We start from the raw sequence: 22,798 nt of genomic DNA, 5'->3' as shown, positions 1-22,798 counted from the left end.
ATATTTCTCCTGCCTAAGGAAACACGGAGGAGAGTGTTTGATAGCAAAAAGGCCGTATTCCCGTGGCTGAATTTAAATAAATTGCACGATTTACTGTACTTTCAACGCAACTAAGTATTAAATAATGCAAAGAAAACCCTTTCACTTTGTAAGTACTGCAATATAAATGCTAGAAAATATTTAAGGATGTCGAATAGTTTATCGATATCGTATTCGGAGCCATCATACCAGAAACCTAGTTGACAGTAGAATTAATCCTCACAGAATTCGGTAACAAGAACGTAATTCGTCGCACCGAGCTGCAGCCGAGCGTAATCTCACTAAATTGACACTCAACAAGAACGCACCAAGCATAAGGAAATGCAATCTGACTGAGGATTACCTCGAGATTGCCGATAACAACTCCATAAATGTGCTTTATATAGATATTCAAAATGGTAATTTTAGTTAAAAATTACTATATATCATAAGTCCTCCCGAGAGTAAGGGTGATGCTTTAATTCGCAGCACAATTTTCTTTCATTTGTAATTTTTCAACCAAAATTTGCAGATCAGATTTCATCGTCCAGAAGCCTCCAATATAAGAGTTCACTATAAGGTAATATATTAAATTATCGTATGTAAGATTTTATTTACGATTATTATTACGGTTCTAAAACTAAAAGTATATGATTTGATTTTAAAAAGCACATACTTTGATTTTAATTGACTCAAAATTACGTCTTGATACTTACATATTTGTTCATGTATGAGACATTTAACTATTCGTTCTAGCAGTCACCCTCGGTGTTGCTTTATTGTCGACTTGTTCAGACACGAGGGGCTCTGATAAGACCGTTTACGTCTTCACGCCGACTCTGCTAGGGTCTAAAGGTGAGGGGAAAAGTTGTACGAGCTTTATTCACCTAATGACCATGTCTAGGTATTGCGTATAAGGCAATACTAGCACTTAAAATATCATAGAAAATAGAAATAAATTTTAAAATATTAAAATGTGATATAAAAAGGTTCGTAGAGGCTATAAGCAGTTCAATAAGCAACAATGCATTTTGATGAAGTGTATATAATAAGAAGACAGTCTTGTTTTAATGTCAAGTCAAATTTGTCAAAGTGGTTTTGGTATTTCTATAATCTACAAATATCTGCACTTTATAAAACTGTTGTCGAGATTTAGTATGCGTGAGCGACATTGTTGCTGAGGGTATAAGGCAGTGTTTCCCAACGTGGAGCACACGCCCCAATTCAAGGGGCAATTCCCCAAAGGGGGCAACTTGATTGTTAAGTGTGAGGCTTATTTGAGTAAGACATTTGGAAAATTTAATCCACTGTTTCGGAATAAACGGAATATGCAAATCAAATAATGAATGTTATACAATACATAGATTGTAGTTCCGTAAACATGGAGCCTATCCGTTAAACCAGCGAATTTAGATTTTATGCAATCAAGTTTGAGGTCTTATTATGTAGGTATGAAAACTGTAGTATATTGACTAAATAAAGTGTTGCTTGGTTGTCTCATGCGCCTACGTCACTTGTCAGACTGTCAGTCGTAAACCGACACCCGAACGGAGTGGTTGTGTGTAGGACGTCAGTACAGGTGTTGTGGTGTTGGTGAGCCGTAAACACTTCAAGAAGCTCGACATTACAAAAACAATAATAATGTACAAAACGAAAATCAAAGATAAAATAAATACAATTAGCACATTTTATACATTATAGTCGAATCCTTCGTTTTTGTGAACTACGAACTACTACTAACTAATCTCAATTTAAAGTATTACTTATTGGAGTATTTAATTTCCTACTCAAGAACTATATCAACTAGCCCTTACACTATTAAGTATATAAATATTTACGATGAAAGAATTGCTCGCCTAAAGAGAAAATTGATAAAAAATATGTTAAAATATGCCTGACTCTTATAAAATATAAGTTAGCTTTATGCATACTGTTCTTAATATTTATATTTCTCTAGCTTATAAATAGTTAATTTAGTGGCCCCCAGTATACCCGATATTCGCCGTTGCATTTCATATAAGCCGGTGGCGTATAGACTGAGTGGTTTTGCGGTGTACAGCGCTCGTATTATGCAACATATATGTACGAACACAGATAGTCATAAACAAAACAATCCTGAAGTTTTACACAAGCTTGAGTTCAGAATATTAAAAAAGTGGAAAATAAATATAGTTTAAAAAAACTATAAAACACGCTTTTAAAGCATATCAAACTAAAAAGTGAAAAATAATTCCTAATTTAGGCTGAAAATGGTAATGAACAAAAAATACCGGTTTTATTGTGAAAAAGCGTGGGTTGCTCGATAGAAGAAAAATATGGCACAGAGCGCCCCACGCTTTTTCACAATAAAACCAGTATTTTTTGTTCATTATTTTATAGTTTTTTTAAACTATATTTATTTTCCACTTTTTAGTCCTAGCAGCAATACGTGTTGTCTCAATTTAATCGTATTGCTTTGTGGACTTAAAAAAAATTTCATTGTTTTTTCGAGATAATTAACCTATGAAAGTTTGAATTAAATCTGTCCGTTTAAAGTGGGTCAAAATCGAGTCCGAAGGAGTCGGTCTCATACATACATACAGGTGAAGCTAATATAAAGCGTGTAAAAAAAACCAGGCAAATTTGATTGAAAAAATCACAAATATATATTTTTTAGATAATTCTCCATAATTGCCTGTAAGAGTCAATAAGCAATTTTAATTTATAATTATTTATTTTAAAAATTCCATATAACTAAATTAGTTAAGTGAATTTCTCTGGTAAGAATAAAAACTGGTTTTTTTTAAGACTACGCGTACAGTACCTACGAGAGGTTTAAATTTTAATCTGGTTCGGAATGTTGGAAAGCTTTATTAACGGGACGAAACAGATATTCGAATAATTAAAAAATTCCAGCTACATATTGTGTACATTAAGAAAGTTTTGCCCTAAAGGGTTGAGGCTTCGCTCAAAACTTTTCTAATTTATTCATACCAACCGTCTTTCTTTCACAAAACAGGCGAATGAATGTTATGGAAATCAACCTTTAACTTTTGCTCGAAAAGCATGCACAAAAGCTTTTATATGGATACTGAAACCATCTGTAATAAAGTATAAGTAAGTGACTTCTGAATACTTATGGGTAAAAACTTTATCAACAACTGACGGCTCATTGGTCTAGTGGTTAGTACCGCTGACTGCGAATCCATGGGTCCAGGGTTCGATCCCCGGCTGAGACGAACATCGATGTGATGAGCATTTGGTGTTGTGCTTAGGTCTTGGGTGTTTAAATATGTATTTATATGTCTATCTATCTATAATATGTATGTATATCCGTTGCCTAGTACCCATAACACAAGCTTCACCAACTTAGCATGGGACTAGGTCAATTGGTGTGAATTGTCCAATTAAAAAAAAACTAAAAAACTAAAACAGAAGCTTAAAATAAATTTATTTAAATGTCTGACACATAAAGAATGGATTTAAATCATAACATTTTTAAACTGTGAGCACGAATGTACTGTCCCTCAACTTTACGATAGTTTCGTTAAGTGTTCGTTATATGTCAATACGATAACGCCACTTTTTGGCAGCTCGAAGCGTTCGATGATCCGAAAAATTTATATAGTTTACTCAGTGTTTACCAATTCCACTCGATCGATGTATGTTCATTGTTCATGCTTCCATTTAGTTGTAGATACGGGAATTGCTGCTCAATTTTACCATACAAATTTTATCTTGTTCCTCTAATTTGTTAACTTCTTGCGTATGTTCGTGCTAATTATATAATAATATTGTATAATGTAATAATAATAACAAAAATTTTTTATGAAACCACGGTAAAAGTGAAACTTTTTTCACATTATAGGCATTTAACTAAATTTTTTTGTAATAATATTCCATTAAGGGTATTTTATACTTGGAAAATTGGAATGATAATGGGAAATAATAAAAGTAGACTAAGTCTCCAACTAATATTTTTATTGAACTCTGTGTCTTAGAGATTACGACATACATAATACTTAACAATTATTTAGATTATATATATATATTAATAACAATTATTTAGATTATATACACATATTAAATAATAGTCTATACACTACACGGTCAGCTGCTGCGAACTATAGGCGCCGCCATATTGGCCTAGGCTGCTATGACGAGCGCCTTTCACTTTATCCCTACTCCGCGGCCGACCGTCACGCGACATGCAACACACATACGAAAAAGTTTTGACGATGTAATAAAAGTTTTACTTTAAAATATTGTATTTCCAGCGTTATTACGTTAATTCTGTTTTATAGGGAAACGATACCATACAATGATTTGACTTAAAGTTGCTTCGTATAATGTACTGTAAAAAACGCTTTACCGCAAGATCTAATTACGGAGCTAATTACAGGGTCTCGTAATATCTTTCGTCTATTTATCTTCCGTTTTCTTCAAGGTTTTTTAAACTGCGATGAAGGGAGCAATTAAGACACTTATTCACAGTGTAATTCTATCTCTATTCTTTTTAAATCCTATTTTCTATATCGCTAGAAACACCTTTGAAATGTATTTAACGAATATAAACACAATGTATGTAATGTTATATGAATACATTATTATTAATAGAACTTAACGTTTAGCGAGAAAGTCATTATATTAAGTAAATGATATAAATTACCGTTTATATTTAAGACATGTTAATGCAATATAAAGAAAACTTATAATTTGTTACTAATGAAGCGAATTATAGTGTTATATGCGCATTTTAATACTAGCACTGACATATTTTTATTAAATACTTATCCTTATGCAACACCCACTATACTAAGACTACATAACCTGAAAATGCTTCAATCGTCAATTAAAACTAAGACACTACTCACTTAATTTAACTTACATTAAATGACCCGTAAAACAACGGATATCGGAAAATCATTCTTGAACGAGTGACGAACTAATGACTTTTGTGACAGTGTCACATAACAAAACTGAGATTCCAGCCTATGGAATGTCCACCAGGATTGATTACTTGAAATTATAATGACCTACGCAAGGAAATATTCGTCAGGCATCTTTAATAGATGCGATTTAACTAAAGCAAAGATTACGTCGTCGTATATTTTTACTCAAAGACTTGCAAAGTTAATTTGCCGACGGCGTCCAGGACAATTTGCGAAGCATAGTGCGTTATAATGGCGAATTCCTTTCGTGCTTGGCTGGTGTCGAAAAGTGTATTTGGTCGTAGTGATAGACATCATTGTAATACCCTTGTGAAAAGTGTTTAAAGAAAATATATGTCGGAATACCTAAGTTCTTATCATTTAAAACTTTAACTAAAACACATGATCTCAGATCGTATATAATAGGTTTATTTGTAACATCAAGCATTACCACAGTATGTAAAAAAGTTATTACACAAAAATGTACTTATATTTTGTTTTGTATGAAGATGTCGCTCATCTCTTATACATTAACCCACAGGGCATGGCACAAAGCGAACCGAGAACTTGTGTAATTTATTCATAGTCGAATAATGACACTCGATTACTTTAACGTTAACCCTTTTTCACTGAAACGAGCCTTTTGAAGTCTTTTTTCTAACGAGGGCTCTGCTCCACATAACACTTTCATTAAAATGAAATTGTGAACTTAATTAATTAATTAGAGGAATAGAAACAAAGCTATGTTTTGATGAGTAAAATGTTTAATACATATTTATAAATACGCTGTATCTGTTTTTTTGAAGTTATACTTCTTTAGGCGCGTTATGAAAAATTGATGAGAGTGAAATTTTACGATGCGCGCGCACCGTGCCACAAAATTAACAGAATGAAGTTGCCCACGGAAGATGCTACGGAATTAGACATAATTTAAAAACAACATTCGAATAATAATAGAATTTATGTTACACTTAATGTAACAGAATAATAATAAATATTTATTTATTTAATTTTTCAAATGTAAACTGAACGTTATTGACTATAATGACTCCTTTTCCAGTCTTTGATTATTTAATTGTAATTAATTATTTGCAAGCAATCAAAAACTATTTTTAATAATGCCAAAGAAGTATAACGTCTTACGCGCGTACATAAGTACACGCACCCTTTTTTTAATAAAATACACGAATCCTGTGATGAATTTATACTTGCGCTGACCTGTTAAACTAGCTAAAGGAGCCACAGCTGAGTTTTTCGTTTTATTTTGAAACGACAATTATTTATATTAATGAACCGTCTCTCGTCAGCTCTGCTTGTTTAGATCTTCATTAATTCTCAACGCAAAAACTCGACATCTCTGGACTTGGTCGAAACAAAAAAGAACGACTTCTCTGACTATTATTTGTTTGAATGAGAAAAGGCATCATGTTTTAAGTAGTTTGCTATTGCTCTGTTTATGTTTCTTCTACGTTATTACAGGATTGTACTAAGCCCATTTTCTCGAAATGATTTTTTTATTTATTAGATACAATTAATATACAGTTACGATTTATGAAACTGGATGAAAGTTGAACTACTATAACTTAACAAAGTTATATAAATTTCTGGCGATTTCTACAAAATGTATTTCTTCGACTTTAGTTGAAAGTACTTGTTTAAAACAAGATTAACAAACTCGTCAAACATTTACATCGTAAAAGATCTTTTAAAATGTGATTTATGATAATGTAAGCAGTTTGCTGGATAAAGACAAATTATTAAAATAACATCAAGACTTCTCCGTGATATAACAAGCTGCTAAACGAGGTCGTTTTAACTGATTAAAATGTAGTTTCACTAACTTAACCTACTTTTATATCGCAACAAAGATATGTTTATGAGGACACGATTTTGTAGTCGTTAGCGCGCATGGACATTAATTAATGAGTTATTTTATTAAATGTAACATCCACATACATCCGCACTTATAATTATCCAGGCTATCCTTTATGCCCGGGATACACGAGGCTAGTTTTTCAAGCTAGTACTGTCCTGGCTTGCTGACCTGGCTTGGGACATGTTCTGTTTACATGAGGCTAGGATTATTTTAAGGTAGTACTATTGCAGTGACTGAGGTGACCACACGTCCAAAATGAGCTGCATTCGACGATAGACGAGCATAAGAGTATTTTGCGAATGACGCCTGATTTGACGCCTCTTACATTTTTAATTTTTACGACTTTGGAAGTCATGTCAATACCCACTGTCTTTAATTCGCCACAATTTTTTTGGAGTGCCACAGACATTCATGGTCACGGTACAGTTGCACAAACTTAAAATTATTATCCATACTTAGTTGGGCATCTTAAAATCTCAAAAACACGTCGCGGTGAAAAAAATAAACAAAACGCGTGGATCCTGCTTACTAGCCAACTGAAAACTAGCTTCGCCGGCCGTAAGCCGGTAGTATACAAGCTAGGATAGTAAAATCAGTGGTGGGGGGGCGCTACTATCCTAAAAAATAGAACTTTATCCTATTAAAAACTATCCTGGCTTGTAAACTAGCTTACTAGCTCAGAAATGAAGCTAGTTTTGTCTAAAAGCCAGAAGTACTAGCTTGCTATTCTAGCTTGAAAAACTAGCCTCGTGTAACTCGGGCATTAGCCTCGTAGCAAACTATATGAAAATCTAAACCAAGCTTAAAAAACATAAATTGTCGTTCATGGTAACGATCAGACAGCATTCTACAGGACACTGCAAAATAAAATGTTATCTTCGTTTTATTGAGATAAATTTAAAATGATTTCTATATACGAAATAGCAAACTACTTAACACCATCCTTCGCCACTACTTTACCATTCAATGTTTTTATTGAACCAATGAATATTCAAAAGCAAACGCTTCGCTTAAAACCAGTTTTAAAACCATGTCTTGTTTCCAAATATGTATCGACCTTGTGAAGGACTTACATCACATTTATAATTAATGAGAGAAATAACACTTTGACACCATTTTAACGCTATTTAACTTTGAACTCTTTTGACTAATCCATTCGCTCATGATTCTTTGAAATAGTACTTTATTTATTTCTTCAAGTCAGTCAGAAAAGTCAACAGAATTGTGTATCAAAGTAAAAGAAAACCTACACCAATTTGTTTTTTCAATTCGTTTTTTATAAGGCAAACGGGACAACCATAAAAGGTTGTCACCGCAGCCCATTCACACTTATTTTTGTGGGTGCGTAGGTTGCCTTTGAGGAGCAAATAAAGCAGACTGTAAGACTAGAAAAGATCTATCAATCCAGCCATGGTGGCGGAGGAACTACCAACATGTTGAACTATTCCTTGTTCTTATAAGCTATCCTTATGTACGACCATTTTAGTATGCGATCTAAGACGTATATTTGAAATTCCTTAAGCTGTTTAACCTATAATTTAGTAAAGTACGTACGAAGCATCATATGTATCAATTTTTAATTACGCCATCGATATTCCTTCACGGTTTTAATACGTTATCCAATTATTGTTAAATAATTTCATTTTAAAACAAAGTTCATTTTACTTAAGGTTAAATGACCGTTGATGAACTAAATTAATTGATGCTTCAACATAAAACGGATTGTAAGCTAAAACAAAATGTAACACGAAATTTGCCACAAAGATAGTTGTGTACCTGATACATGTACCTTTAATGGCCTTACAGAAAAAAAATTAACACAATCCAATGCACAAACAATATTTATTATTTCTATTGAGAAGTGAATTAAATATATCAAATTATAATTTTTTTTTGTCCTTTTGAGTGGCATCAATATACGTATATACGTATATATGTAATGGGTTGAAGATTATAGGGCTTTACATTATGTAAACCTCATTGGTTTTTGGCACCGAGAGCCTTCTGTTATATAAATAAGCACTTTATATATATAATCCTCTTAAAAATTTAAGGCCAATCAATACAAATAAAAGATACTATTATTTAATACTATTTAGCTACATCTTGTTAAAATCGGTTGTTGTTAGAGAGGAAATACAATTTTTTTTATTTATATTATATTATCATATTGATTGACGGTTAATTTGAGGCAAGCATTAGGTAGTGAAATATGTATTATACTTAAACTCAATTAATTAATAATAATTAGTATGCCCTTCAACCAAATCTGCTTACAATTATACTATTTTAATATGGAGCAGGTTAAGCCTTACGTTGAATAGGAAAGTGAGTGAGTGATTTAGGTCAAGAGTTTGGTTTATTAATGGTGGAAACTAAGTTTTTATATAATCATCAATATTTTTAGAATATATTGCTTATAAATAAAAAAAGAGAGGTAAGCATATAAAAGCGTTATTACTTCGTGGTAAAAATTAAAGATTATAGGCATTAAAACGCGAAAAAATTTACGACTGGATGATAGATGATCAATACGTCTATAATCGTTAAATGAACAGTTTCTACTGCAACGGAATAACTTAATAACATTCCTAAAGTATTTGCGATTGTGCCCCGTTCGTGCATCAATAGGTATATTTTTTGTACGTAGTACGGAAATACATCATAAGGAAACATGAATTTCTAACGACAGTGTGTCATGTGCAGAAAGCCTTCTTGCTTTAAACTATAAGAAAATATATATATACCACTATAATAACTATAAACTTTAAGAAAATAAAGCAGTTTTTTAAATAATCTATATTCAGGCTAATAATAAAAGTATAATTTTTTTTTTATATCAACAAATCTGAAAATCATCACGTGAGATCCATATCTAAACGCTACACAATCACTTATCTATTAGATACGAAAACATCTGTATGGAGGAAACTTCGTGGGCCGGTGTCATTAAATTTTAAGATTTTATTACTATCCGAAAGATACAAATCTGTATTTTATCTGTAGTGTTCGGATTATATTGTTCTTATTATTGCTTTGAAATAAATACTTTTCTATTTAGAGGCAACAACGAAATTCTTTAGAACAAAATAGTGAATACCGAACAATTACAAATAAATATATTTGTGTAGGTACTGGTGCATTATACAGAACTTACTACTACTATTTAGACACTTGTAGTATTTATACTATAATAATAATAGTAATTTAAATTAGAGTAGCTAAAGAACTGTGGAATCGGCTCCAGACCTTCCCTGGAAGATACGACAACCAATTAATTAAAAAGAGAGTTTACTCCTCCCTGAAAGGCCGACACACTCACTAATATGCGTCCATGGCCAGCTGTGCCTTTATGGCTGTCCAATAGACTCGTTTTTCCCTCTTTCTAATTTAAAAAAAAAACTGAAAAGGTGTACTGATAAGTTCTGCGTGTCTTCCAACCGGACTTTTATATAAATTACCATAGACGGTAAATGTTTTCATTTATGTAATATACCAAATATGTTGTAATATTGCATAGTTTAGAATCCCCAAACCAGCTTTGTCACAGTCCTAAAAATATCCGGTACAATATGACAACGAAACAGTTATTCTCATACATATTCAGGTATAATATATTAAATGCTTGGAATGATATAGGGCCTCCTTATACGCAATGTAAATTTGCTTACGGGTAAGGGATGCAGGATATCAAAGGGTAAAAATTATGGCAGCCCGTTTAGACTACGGCCTACACAATTTCAACCAATTGTGCCAAATTGTTTTGTCTAACAAAACATTTTTAACCAATTTTATAAACACGCAGCAAACGTGTAAAAAAATTTAAAAAATCAGTGGCGCTAGAACCTCTTTAGGTCTGGGCCTCATATTTCTGAAAATATTTATCATAATTTTTCAATCTAAGAGGCAAGTAGGTGATCAGCATCCTGTGCCTGACACACGCCGTAGACTTTTTTGTATAAGACATGTCGGTTTCCTCATAATGTTTTCCTTCACCGTTCGAGCGAATGTTAAATGCGCACATAGAAAGAATGTCCATTGGTGCACAGTCGGAGATCGAACCTACGACCTCATAGAGTCGCACGCTGAAGCCACTAAGCCGACACTGCTAAAAATATAAAACCGTATATATTATATTTAATTAAAATAACAACTTCCAACTAATTTATCAATATATTATATATAAAATCTAGCACATTACTAGCAGATGTCTCTATCAAATAATTTACTGATAACTAGAGAAGTTAGAAAGTTCAGTTAAATATACGACTTTTACTTTCCAATGTAAAATATGTGGACATACCATGCCATATACCATATATGATTATAACATGCGAATTCAGAACTGCAGCCTGGAAGCCTCAATAATAATCATCATGCGCAAATATTGAATTTAATGTAATAATGTCACGTAAATTATCACTACGTTATAATATTTTATTATTATAGAATACTAGCTGACCCGGCAAACATTTATTTTGCGATGTATATTCCTAGGAAACATTTTTTTAGTTCCATAAAAATAACTATCTACAATAATAAAAATAGAGGTTGATTTTAGAGGGGTGAAAATTAGGGGTGGTATGTATTTTTGTATGTTGTATCATAAAAAAATAAAAATCTAAAAAATAAAAATAATTAAACACTTAACATTTAGGGGTTTGAAATATAGATAGTAGCCGATTCTCAGACTTACTGAATATGCATACAATATTTCATAACAATCGGTCGAGCTGTTTCGGAGAAGTATGGGAACGAACATTGTGACACGAGAATTTTATATACGTACTAGCTGACCGGGCAAACGTCGTTTTGCCATGTATATCATTTATAATAAAAAATAGGGGTTGATCGTAGAGGGGTGAAAGTTAGGGGTTGTATGTATTTTTTAATGCTGTATCATAAAAAATAAATATTTAGGGGTGGACAACCCTTAACATTTAGGGGGATGAAAAGATGTTGTCCGATTCTCAGACATACTCAATATGCACACAAAATTTCATGAGAATCGGTCGAGCCGTTTCGGGGGAGTTTAACCACAAACACCGCGACACGAGAATTTTATATATTAGATATATATAGATTTTACCATAAATCTAGTAGTTCACAAATACATCTTAGTAACGACCTACGTAACACAGGTTGGAAACATCAACAATTTATTCAAAAGGTAGGCCCAAAGTGTAAATATCACAAAATATCCAATAGATTACAAAGGTGCTGGGTATAATTTTCGCTGCATTCCTAAACAGACCCCTTAGACGTCCCGACCGAAATATTTAGGTCAAAATACAACCCTTACTCAAAAATTTCACCACATTCCTCATTCAATAAAATAAGATAGTGTCATTAACTTGGAGGACCCTCGCAATTAAGACACGCATTAATTATTGCATACTTCGTTTTTACTAAGAAAATAATTTCATTAAAATTGTTATAAGACTTCTTAAGTGTTATTATTTAGTCCTGCATAAGGAGCTAAATTGCGGTATGTTCCTCATTACTATTGAAGTAATATAAGTAATGTAAGTATAACAATAATATATTTTCCCAGGTAAGTAACAGTAACACTGATAATAGTAATTCTTTCGCTAGCTTCTTTAAAGTTACGTAAGCCATGACGATTTCCGAATTTTTTCGGTAAGCTTTCGGTAAGAGCCTAAATAAATATAATATTTTCTCATTAAAAACCTTATAACAAAGAAAGTCGAGCAATATTCCTCGTTCGCCGTAATTCCCCTCAGCACGATATCTTGTGGTGAGTCCGTTAATGGAACTAATTTCAAGCTTCACGCCTTTTTCTTGAGGTTTCTAAGTGATTGCTTCAACGTCACTTCTCATCAAGAAATATACATTGATTCACAGTAAACATCCGCTATTAAGTCGTAAAGGATTAATTGTTTTTTACCTTGGCCGTATAGAATATTTGTTGGGATTAGATGTATCTCTTAAACGTTTAAAGAAAAAACTTTTAAACCGGATTAAAGTTATTTATTATTAGAAAATTACAATTATTTAACATAATTTTAAATTGATAATAATACATAACCTTAATCCGGTTAAAAAGTTTTTTCTTTAAATGTGTAAAGGTTATGTTAATAAAAGACAATACTATCTCTTAAACGTTCTATTGCACACAAGTATAAATTCAAATTCAAAAATCATTTAATCATAATATAGGTAACACATTGTACACTTATGATCGTCAAAAAAAAAAGAAATGTATATGAAATGCGTCTAACTTTACATTTAGTGCCAGTTCTCAAATAAAGGGCGTAGAACGGAAGAGAAGAACTGGCAATAAACTCTCCGCCACTCTTTTTAATCGCCACGTTTTTTTACACAATGTTTGTAAGGAGCTGCAACCATTACACCATGTCCCACATGACATCTTAAGTAATTAATAGTAATAACATAAATTAACAACAAAGACTTATCCCCTATCAGCAGGAGGCATGGTGAAATAGGAACACACACTTACATTCTCGTAGGAACAACACGCAAACACATAGTCGAAATAACTAATATCACCGCATACACGAATTCAAGTACGACCAGTCACCACAATTAGCACCCGTTCACGAGTATGACGCATGGCCAGCCATCGGCCGCCTCGCCATACTTTAGGGAGAGAGACAACCCGACGCATGGACGCCGCCACAAGCACTAGCATAACTTGCAGTTTCTGCTATTTCATTTTAATTTTTCTATAGTATACTGCTCCCGTTTGCAGTTGTTAAGGCCTGTGAGGTTGTAATGAAATGTATGGTAATGTTCATTAGAAAAAAAGTATCGTCATATCTGAGACGAAAAATCGAAGTGTGCATAGCAGGCAGGTCGAAGGACGATTAACTAGTGGCTTATAACGAAATGTGTCTTTGTAATTGCAAATGTAGTATGTATTATGAAGAAAATTTTAAACCGAGATATAACAATATTTTATACGAATAAAACTTCATTCTCAGACTTATTAAGTACTCTCGCCCACATAATGCGTGACAATAAGCCTCTTATAGACGTATTATCGAAACATAAATATAAATCTTATAGATGATTTGTTTATATATTACAATGGGTTTTAAATGTAGTTAAATGTTACACAGACAGATTATTTACATAAAGAAACTTTACTTATTGTTTAAAAGCTTATCTACTTAAGTACAATTCATTTGTCACATTGAGGAGTATATTAATATTTACATTTTAACGAAGTAATTTTCGACGTCAATTTGTAAACAACCGAACGTGTCAAATTAGCAATCACATATTCTTAAGAATATGTTTCATAAAAATCTTTGGAATTTAATTAAATAAATATTAAACAAACGATTGTGAAGTGGTATACAATTATTGAGAGTACTTTTTTTTAATAAATATACGAGTATATATGTATACATATATACATACTGACTGGCCACAACTGAAGACAAGTTGAAGACTGGAGGAAAATGGCGCAGAATGGGGATCGATAAAATATACTTGCTTCGTTTACAAGTATGAAATCCCACATTTAGAGTAGTATAGCCAGAAACGTTATTAATAAATATACATGTGGAAAACATACGAATATTATTGAAGTGATTGGAACTAATCTCCTGTTGGACTTATCCAGCCTTCCTTGTAATCTTACAATGTCGTATCTATCGAAAACAATATCTTATATATTTAATCTTAATAGCCACTTCTTAGCAATTCTTCGGTTAACACTTAACACCATCCCTCGGTTTTTTTTTTAAAAACAATTCACACCAATTGACCTAGTCCCATGCTAAGCTGGTGAAGCTTGTGTTATGGGTACTAGGCAACGGATATACATACATATTATAGATAGATAGACATATAAATACATATTTAAACACCCAAGACCTAAGCACAACACCAAATGCTCATCACATCGATGTTCGTCTCAGCCGGGGATCGAACCCGGGACCCATGGATTCGCAGTCAGGGGTACTAACTACTAGGCCAATGAGTCGTCAAATAAGTCATATTAAGATGTTGATATTGAAACAGGAATTTGGGTATTAAAGTGATGTATAACTAAGCAACAGAGGCAGTCGTTAAGTTATAATTAACATGTACGGAATCGTAACGATCCGTTGCAGGCCGTTATGGTAACGTAAACAGGTTAGGTAACGACATCACGTCGCGTGATTAGCAAACATAAAGCGCTGTATTTACTGCGATGTATAAACTCAACCGCAATTTTGGAAATATGACTTATATTCCAAATTACAATTATACATATGACTTAGAATATGAATTTATAAATCGTTTGTTTATTTAGCGTTTAAGGGTAAAAATGATAATCTATGGTGAAGACTATATTTAACTATTTCACATGAACCGCGAAGGTTAAAGAACGTCACGTGAATAACTCTTCACAAGAAGCAGTGGCAAAGGGTAAATAGTATCCTAAATTAATAAAGACAATTATTTTATTAACTACGTAAAGGCTTGTTGCAAATTGGTTCAAATAATATACAGTTTTTCAAATAACAAAACAAAAACAAGAACTAAAAAAATTTAAAAAGCATTAGACCCCTTAAAATCCCTTCATTTGAATGAACTCATAAATATCAGAATCTCGTTACAATTCAGGAATTAATGTTACAAAAACTCGAATGCTTTATTGGCCCAAACATAGTATAAAAATGTATAAGAATGCGATTTTCATTATGAGTTTGTTTGTAACCAATACATTTGAGAAGATCGGACACCGTGAGCCATTCCTGCCAAAACCCCCCATCTTTTAGTCGATACCAACTCCGGGGAAATAAATACAGATAATACAACTTTTTCTACAGCTGTGATACTTTTTGACATTCAACACCTTTTGTCTTCAGTCACCGTGACCACGCACGCTGAAAAGCACGCGAAACGTCGGTTAAATTTAAAATTATGTAACATAATTGTAAATACATAACTTCAATCCGGTTAAAAATTGTTTTATACAATAGACGTATTCTATAATAGACTAACAGTTATGATAAAGAACAAATTTTCTGCGGTTTTCCTAATTATATTGTAATAGAGCTAAGTATTTTCAAATAAGTTCAAGACCTCACCTGGTTTGTCTAGATCGCTGAGGAACTCCTCAGTGTCGCTGTAAGCTGTAGTGAGCCCCAGCATGAGGGCTGTAAGCCAGATCCACGTGGGCCCAAGGCGCTTCATAGCCCCCTATTTACGAGCACATCACTACACTACTCAGTGCACTAGCACTTCACTTATTAATGTACCTGAAATAAAATAAAATAAATTAATTCTCCACATCAAGTTTCTTAGGAGGAAAATAACGTTAGTAGCAGAATACACTTTAACACACACTAGAACAAAAGTTAATTTGATTAAATTTCAAAATTTGGTCCTTACTTTGTAACTTTTAATAGCGATACAGACTGTGATCCCGATCCCAATGAGATTTTGGTCCGGGCGATCCCAAGGTTTTTGGAATTTGTTTACAAAATGTCGGGATGGCTATCACTGTCACTATTGGAGGTTACAAAGTACGGGCGCAGGTCAGTCTTAATGATGTAAACAAACAAAATTTAGACTTTTAGTTCAATATCGGAATTCTTGGAAGATACGTAAGAATTATATTTATTGTTTTAAAATATTAAAGATAACTTTAAATCTCATGAACTAAGAACTGTAATGAAACGAAGCCAATTGTAAATATAAGGAAAGTGACAGCTTTCATTTGTTTTTTCTTAATTGAGTACAGCTATTATTTTGCTTGTAAACTATTTCAGGCAACCTTTTTAAATAACATCTAAAATATGATACGGAAATGCTATTCAACGTCAAACAATGCTCCATTGTTTCGGTTTGAAGCGTTGAACATCTTGTTTCTATACAGAAATTCGATATTTCAACAAAAATACACCTACCTCTTTTGCTTTTTTCAAGTATTTTTCTTCGGTATTTTAATTTACTCTTCCGAAGAAAAGATTTTGGTCATATTTATTCAAAATTGTACATTTTGTCAACTCCTAGTAATGTTATTGTTATGAATTTTATATCTACGAATTTACTTAAAGACTAACACTATAAGTAGAACTAAGACAATTTCTTCAAAAATGTATTTTCCTTTTAATGTAATTAACCTAATGCCAGCTTATTATATACAGCAACTAGGCAATTTATATTAGTCTAATTTAGCGCTCGTAAACTGCGGTCGTGTTGAACATCCGTCTTAACGTATGTCCCCAATGCACTTAACAACGTCTTCGAATCAGGAAATCGTTATCGATATAAGTTGCCATAGCTACATATTATATTTTTTATTTATTTACACTTTATAATATAAATATAATATAAAAATTTAACATCAATTACATGTAAAGCTTTCGAGCGATCTATCCAGGCAACCACTATTATATTAAAGTAGTAGCACATATGACCGGAACACCTTAAAAAAAAGAAGAAGATACTCCTTTATGGCGCTTGGGATTCTCTGGACAGCTAAGAAAACAAACGTGTCTATACTTTGACATTTATACGTAAAAACTCGTCTTTCCAAACTTTGTTACCAATGGATCCTGAGTTCTTATGGTTATGTAATACGTAGAGGTCTAGGGAAGGCTTATTGTGACTTGCAAATTGGAGGGCAGAGGCCGATAAAGTTAAGGCTTTTACAGGTCTTACTATCATAACTCAGGCGCTGATGCTACAGAAGAAGACCATTCTATTATTTTAGAAAATACACCAACCTCTTGAATTTTAGTTAAGTTATACTTTCAGGAAATGTCTTATTAATGGAAATCCATCTGCGTAGTCTATGATAATAAATTTAATTCTCTTCTACGAATTCTCACCAGCTATTTCTATCTCAAAATTAATCAACTGTTAAGTAATTACACTGGTAACTCAGAATCTATTACGACTGAACACCATTTCCCTCAAGGGAAACCTTTTTTCACCACTAAAAAAATAAATGTAACCCCTAAGATTCTTGTGACAGATGGACAGCGTGACGAGGGTCCAAACTCGCCCCGCACGTGACTTACCTATAGAGTAGCTTGATTGAAGCCCAAGGTATGATATACCCACGGTAAAATAATCTAAGTAATTACATTTTCACTCCAACACTTCTTACCCCATTCGTGGTGATTATTTAATCTAATAAAAAATATTTTACCGTCTTCATTACTTGCGGGTAGTATTCGAAAAAAACTTTTTGGAGAAGATGCCTGGTGATCTTTGCCTTATGTCAAAAGATACAGCTTTGTATGTCAAATCTTGTCCATTTATTTAATATTAATAAATGGTAGGTTCTAAATTGGTATTTAGCCAATATCAATAAACCCAAAAAAAATATTTTGATTCCATTTCAAAGTCGATGACTACACACAGTTGTACATTCACAACAAAAGACGAAGCCGCATTTCTTACCACTCGAACAATCACAAACAAACAAATGACACCGTTTCGTCATTTGTTTTTTTTCCATTGCTTGCGATACTAGGTTTGTGTCGCATATCTGACCCGTCGGGAGTCAGAGTTTTATAACTATCGCAGAGGTATGAAATAGTTTGCACTTATTACGCGCATAGAACATTACTGAAGTTAAATTATTATAGGATCTCCTGCGTAGAGAGAGTATCCACTCTCAAAAAAGATTAGGCGCGCTAGATGAATTAGTCTCACACATTTATTTATTTGTTACAGTATTTGTCCAAACTCCTCTTTGCAAGAATGACCAAATCATGGCCGATATTTACCACGAATGGGCCCCACAGAGTATGGGATATAAAGTTCCATTGCTTGTAGCACCACATCGGCGATCGTCACAGCCCTGGCGTCAGGATTACTGCCCTTGAGGCAGACTTGTGACCATGGGTATGCTGCAAAAAAATGACGCAAAAAGGGAATCGATCGCAGTTTGGACATGTTCTGTAGGTCGGTCGACTTCGGTGTTGCCGCTGTGTGACCTGTAAAGTCTGCAGTAGATGCGCGGATGGTTAGCACATTCTACGTGAACCCACAAGGTAGAAAGATCGGATTCTTCCAAATGTAAGAGGCGACGGAAATTTATATCCTCACGGATGTAAACGCATATACCGGCTTGGGGTTTAAAATTATGCTCAAAAAAATAGCCTGGATTCAAAAGACGTGGGAAGTATCTTGGTCTCCGTTAGAAACAATAAGGCCGGCTTAACCGTCTCGAGGTGAAAATAGACGGTATTTATGTAAGAGTAAGCTTCCCCTAATGTTAGTAAATTCTGGGCAAAAATTGTGTTGGCATGAGCTTATTTCCTGTTATGCCTCTGCAGTTGAGCGGTGTTTTGTCCCTCTCAGAATACGCGGGACAGCCTGAGTGAGCACACCCACGGACAAATTCTGCAGCACCAGAAGTGCAAGTACCCTCCTGGGGTAAAAAAAATCTGTTTAATAACGTTGCCATGATTCGGATAGGAGAGGAACACACTTAACGAAACGCGACACACGTCCTGCGAGGGCCACTTCACGCTCGTTTTCAGTGGGAAAGTGGTATATGCCCGATCGTGTCGATTACACTTCCAATAGTTGGAATAACTGAAAAATGATTGACTGATGATAAAGTATTCACTAACTAGCCATAAAAAAACGTTCAGAATAATAAGATTAACAATATTTAATTACCTTCAGTAATACAAACATGTTAAACCCCCTCAAAATAATGTTATACGAAATAACAAGAACTGTTGTATAAATTAGATTTCCTCTAAGGAATTCCTTTACCCCGGCAAAAACCTTATTCGTATTCAAAAGATGAGACTTAACTCCCGCGGCGAGGGCGTCACACCAAGAATTAAAGCATGTTAAATATATATGATTTCAAAGTTAATCTTAAACTGTTGTTAATTTCAATTTTTTGGCGATGTCAGCAGAGGTCTAGACTCTATCTTTTTGAGTATAAATGTAGATCAAGACTTTATCACTACTAACATTGTAATAAGATAAATAAACATTTTGTAATATGGCCTATAAATGAGTTTTTCAATAATTTTTATCATCTCTTTTGATTGCTAATTTTAATTAACACTTAAAATGAAAAGTGTTAATTACTTAAGTTAATGTTCTAATATAATTGATGTATATGTGTGTTAAATTTGTGATGTCATATTTTCTTGTATTATTTAGGCAAACATATTGTTTTAGAATGTATAAATAAATAAATAATAAATGATCTAGGGTATATATGATAAAGTGATATAAAAGAAAAGTAATACGGTTTGGATAAATAAAACCATAAAAGGTAACTACCACAAACCATGGAAACCCAGTTAGTAGATGCGTGGCTTGATTTTGAAACCGGTGGTATCCTCTTAGGAAGAGCTCCACTGGGAGATGATTCTACAATTCGCCATAGCAAATACCTAGTAAAGCAAACTGTGTGCCATTATGTGCGGATGAAATCTGGAATTATTCCGGCTGCGGCAGTGGATTAATCAACACTATCCATAGTGTAAAAACTGCATAATGACGCAGTGTTCCTGCGTAGACAAAGAGAATCAAGCCGATCAGTAATAAATTGAAGATTGACAATCTAACAAGCCCTTCTCTTGGCCAAAAGGTACAAACTGATATTTAGGACCAGTGCCGGTCCCAAAATGAGAGTAGTATTCCATATGAAGTCGAGTTGCATAGGTTGTGCTTCAGTAAAATTTTAATTATAAGAGATTTTCCTTATTATCATTAAAGTACAAGCAAGATGGTTAAAATCGAAACCCGAATTACTCGGGGTCTCGGACTAGTGTGCACTAAATGTATTCGAATTTTAGCCTAATCACACAAGCTTGCGCGTTACCGCTAAGACTAATTTCTTCATCGTAACCCCACTATTCGCATTCCCCTAAAAGCTATAGCTAGCATCGGAACACTCGGCATCGACAACACACAATTTGAGTTAATAATTTATAATCACCTCGTAAAACATTTAAAAAAGTATTCAAATACAAGATACATAAATTACCTGTTTATCATAACCGGTATTTTATGAATAAACACGATAAGTTTATTAAGTTTGGTCTATTTCCGGCCTCATAACAAATATTCTTCATTTCGATTCCAATAAATCAATATGGCTTACTTAACAGTGACTAAATAAATTAAATTACACTTATTAAATTAATCAATAAAGCTTTTTATAAATTTGACCAATACTTAAATGATCCTAATCCTTGGGATTGATTTGCTCCAGTTCAAAAAAATTGTATGCCTCAATACTTGGCGATTAAAAATAGTGGCGGAAAGTTTCTTGCCAGTTCTTCTTACCCGCTTTACGCCCTTGACTTGCGAACTGGTAGTAAATGTAAATTTACAATTAATTTAACTTATTTTTGACGTTCATAAGTGTACTTGTTTACCTATATGAATAAAGATTTTGATTGAGTTTGATTTGGACTAATTAAATTTATATTTACTTAAATTTACTTAATTAAATCAAATAATTGCTAATTACGTACCTATGTTATGGCTATTACGGTGAAGGTAATAAATCACACCTCACTGATATGCCTTAATAAATAAATAGATCAAAAAACTACATGAATCTCAAGACTCATAAGTGTTTTTACGCTAATGGTTTATTATTTTATACTTAACGATTTCATGCGTCAGTATTTAAAGCTAGTAAAAATTAATTTGTTACTTCAAAAATCAGTCAATCATTAAGTAAGAATGTATCATTGGAGTTTGGTACTGAACTACTAAACGACATATTATGACATTTAGGGTCTGTTTCACAATGTACGGATAAGTTCTACATGAGTTCCAAATTAGCTATTTATTACTTATTGGTAGGATAAACACTATTGTTGTGTTACACGACAGTCAGATAGCGCTATTGGTCACATAAAGTCCATCATAAGCTATGCGTCCGATGAATGTCAAATAGCACAATTTACAAATAATTTATGTGTTGCATAGCTATTTGGTATTTATCCATACATTGTGAAACAGATCCTTAAAATAGCACTTAATGAAAGCTTTAGAAATACTACGAATCACTGTGTGAAACTCATTGCTCCAGTTAAGCTGACAGATTTGACAAAGCACAGTTAACTTTACAACAGCTTATCTGATCGCAAGTCGTTTACAATTGTGTTTTAAGTCTACGAATATGCGATAGCCTTATTGTTTTGTTGCGCATTAAACTTAGAAAAGAGCTAATCCAAGTACTTACGACTGGACAAGATTTAGTTAACATGAATTAAAATGTTTCTTCACTCATTCTTTTTAATACTAGCGGACCCGAGAGACGTTGTACACAGTAAAAAAAATATCAAATTGTAAATCTTTACGATTCTCGCATCCAGTTGAACAAAAATATTCATCAAAGCCGGTTTAGGACTTTAATTGCAAATTAAAGATATACTCATATGTATCTACTCCCATATGAAGTCATGACTTCGCTGGAGAATCACAATTTGACAGAACGAGTAGAATATCTACTGAGCCATATAGGCTCGAATTTTAGCGAGACAAATGAACATCAATTAATTTATATATATGTATATAGAAGATATTTTTTTATTCGCAACACAAAATATGCTAAATATTGCATTTAAGCATACAAGCTCAGTCCTGGTAAATCCAACACTAATCAATGTCCAAACGGTATATATTTTTTTTAAATATCGCTAAAATAACCACTCGATAAATCAAATAACTGTCTCCCAAATCAAATTAATTATTGAATAAATTAAGTGGTAATTATTTGATACAGTGTCAACTGAAATATTTCTTCGATTTTGTTAGCTTATCCTTATGCCGAGAATAAAATAAGAAATATATATAATATAACATATATGTAGCTGCTATGCCATGGTGTTAATTAACGTTCAAGTAATTTGGGCCAAAAAATACAGAGAATCAATTAAAATGTTTCCTGTTCACGATCCCTTTTCAGGACGCCGATGTATGATTTTACGGGTTTTTGTTTTATTAGAAAAGACATAATTTATTAATAGAAGCAAAGCAAGGAGAGGAACCTTTAGCGATCCTGACA

General features: G+C 33.1%; 1 protein-coding gene across 2 annotated transcripts in view; it reads right to left on the bottom strand.

Annotated features, from left to right (window-relative positions):
- The window catches only part of LOC125050854 (neural cell adhesion molecule 2), a 107,163-nt gene that overhangs the window by 72,324 nt on the left and 12,041 nt on the right, over positions 1 to 22,798 (bottom strand). For both annotated transcript variants that reach the window (XM_047650916.1, XM_047650925.1), the window contains exon 2: positions 15,873 to 16,043. In XM_047650916.1, the coding sequence (XP_047506872.1) occupies positions 15,873 to 15,978 (106 nt within the window). In that variant the 5' untranslated portion in view covers positions 15,979 to 16,043. The remainder of the gene's footprint in view (positions 1 to 15,872; positions 16,044 to 22,798) is intronic.

This window comes from Pieris napi, chromosome 1 (genome assembly GCF_905475465.1).
Source record: "Pieris napi chromosome 1, ilPieNapi1.2, whole genome shotgun sequence".
NCBI lineage: Eukaryota > Metazoa > Arthropoda > Insecta > Lepidoptera > Pieridae > Pieris > Pieris napi.
The sequence above is the reverse complement of the archived record's forward strand: the minus strand, read 5'-3'. Positions and strand labels throughout refer to the sequence as shown.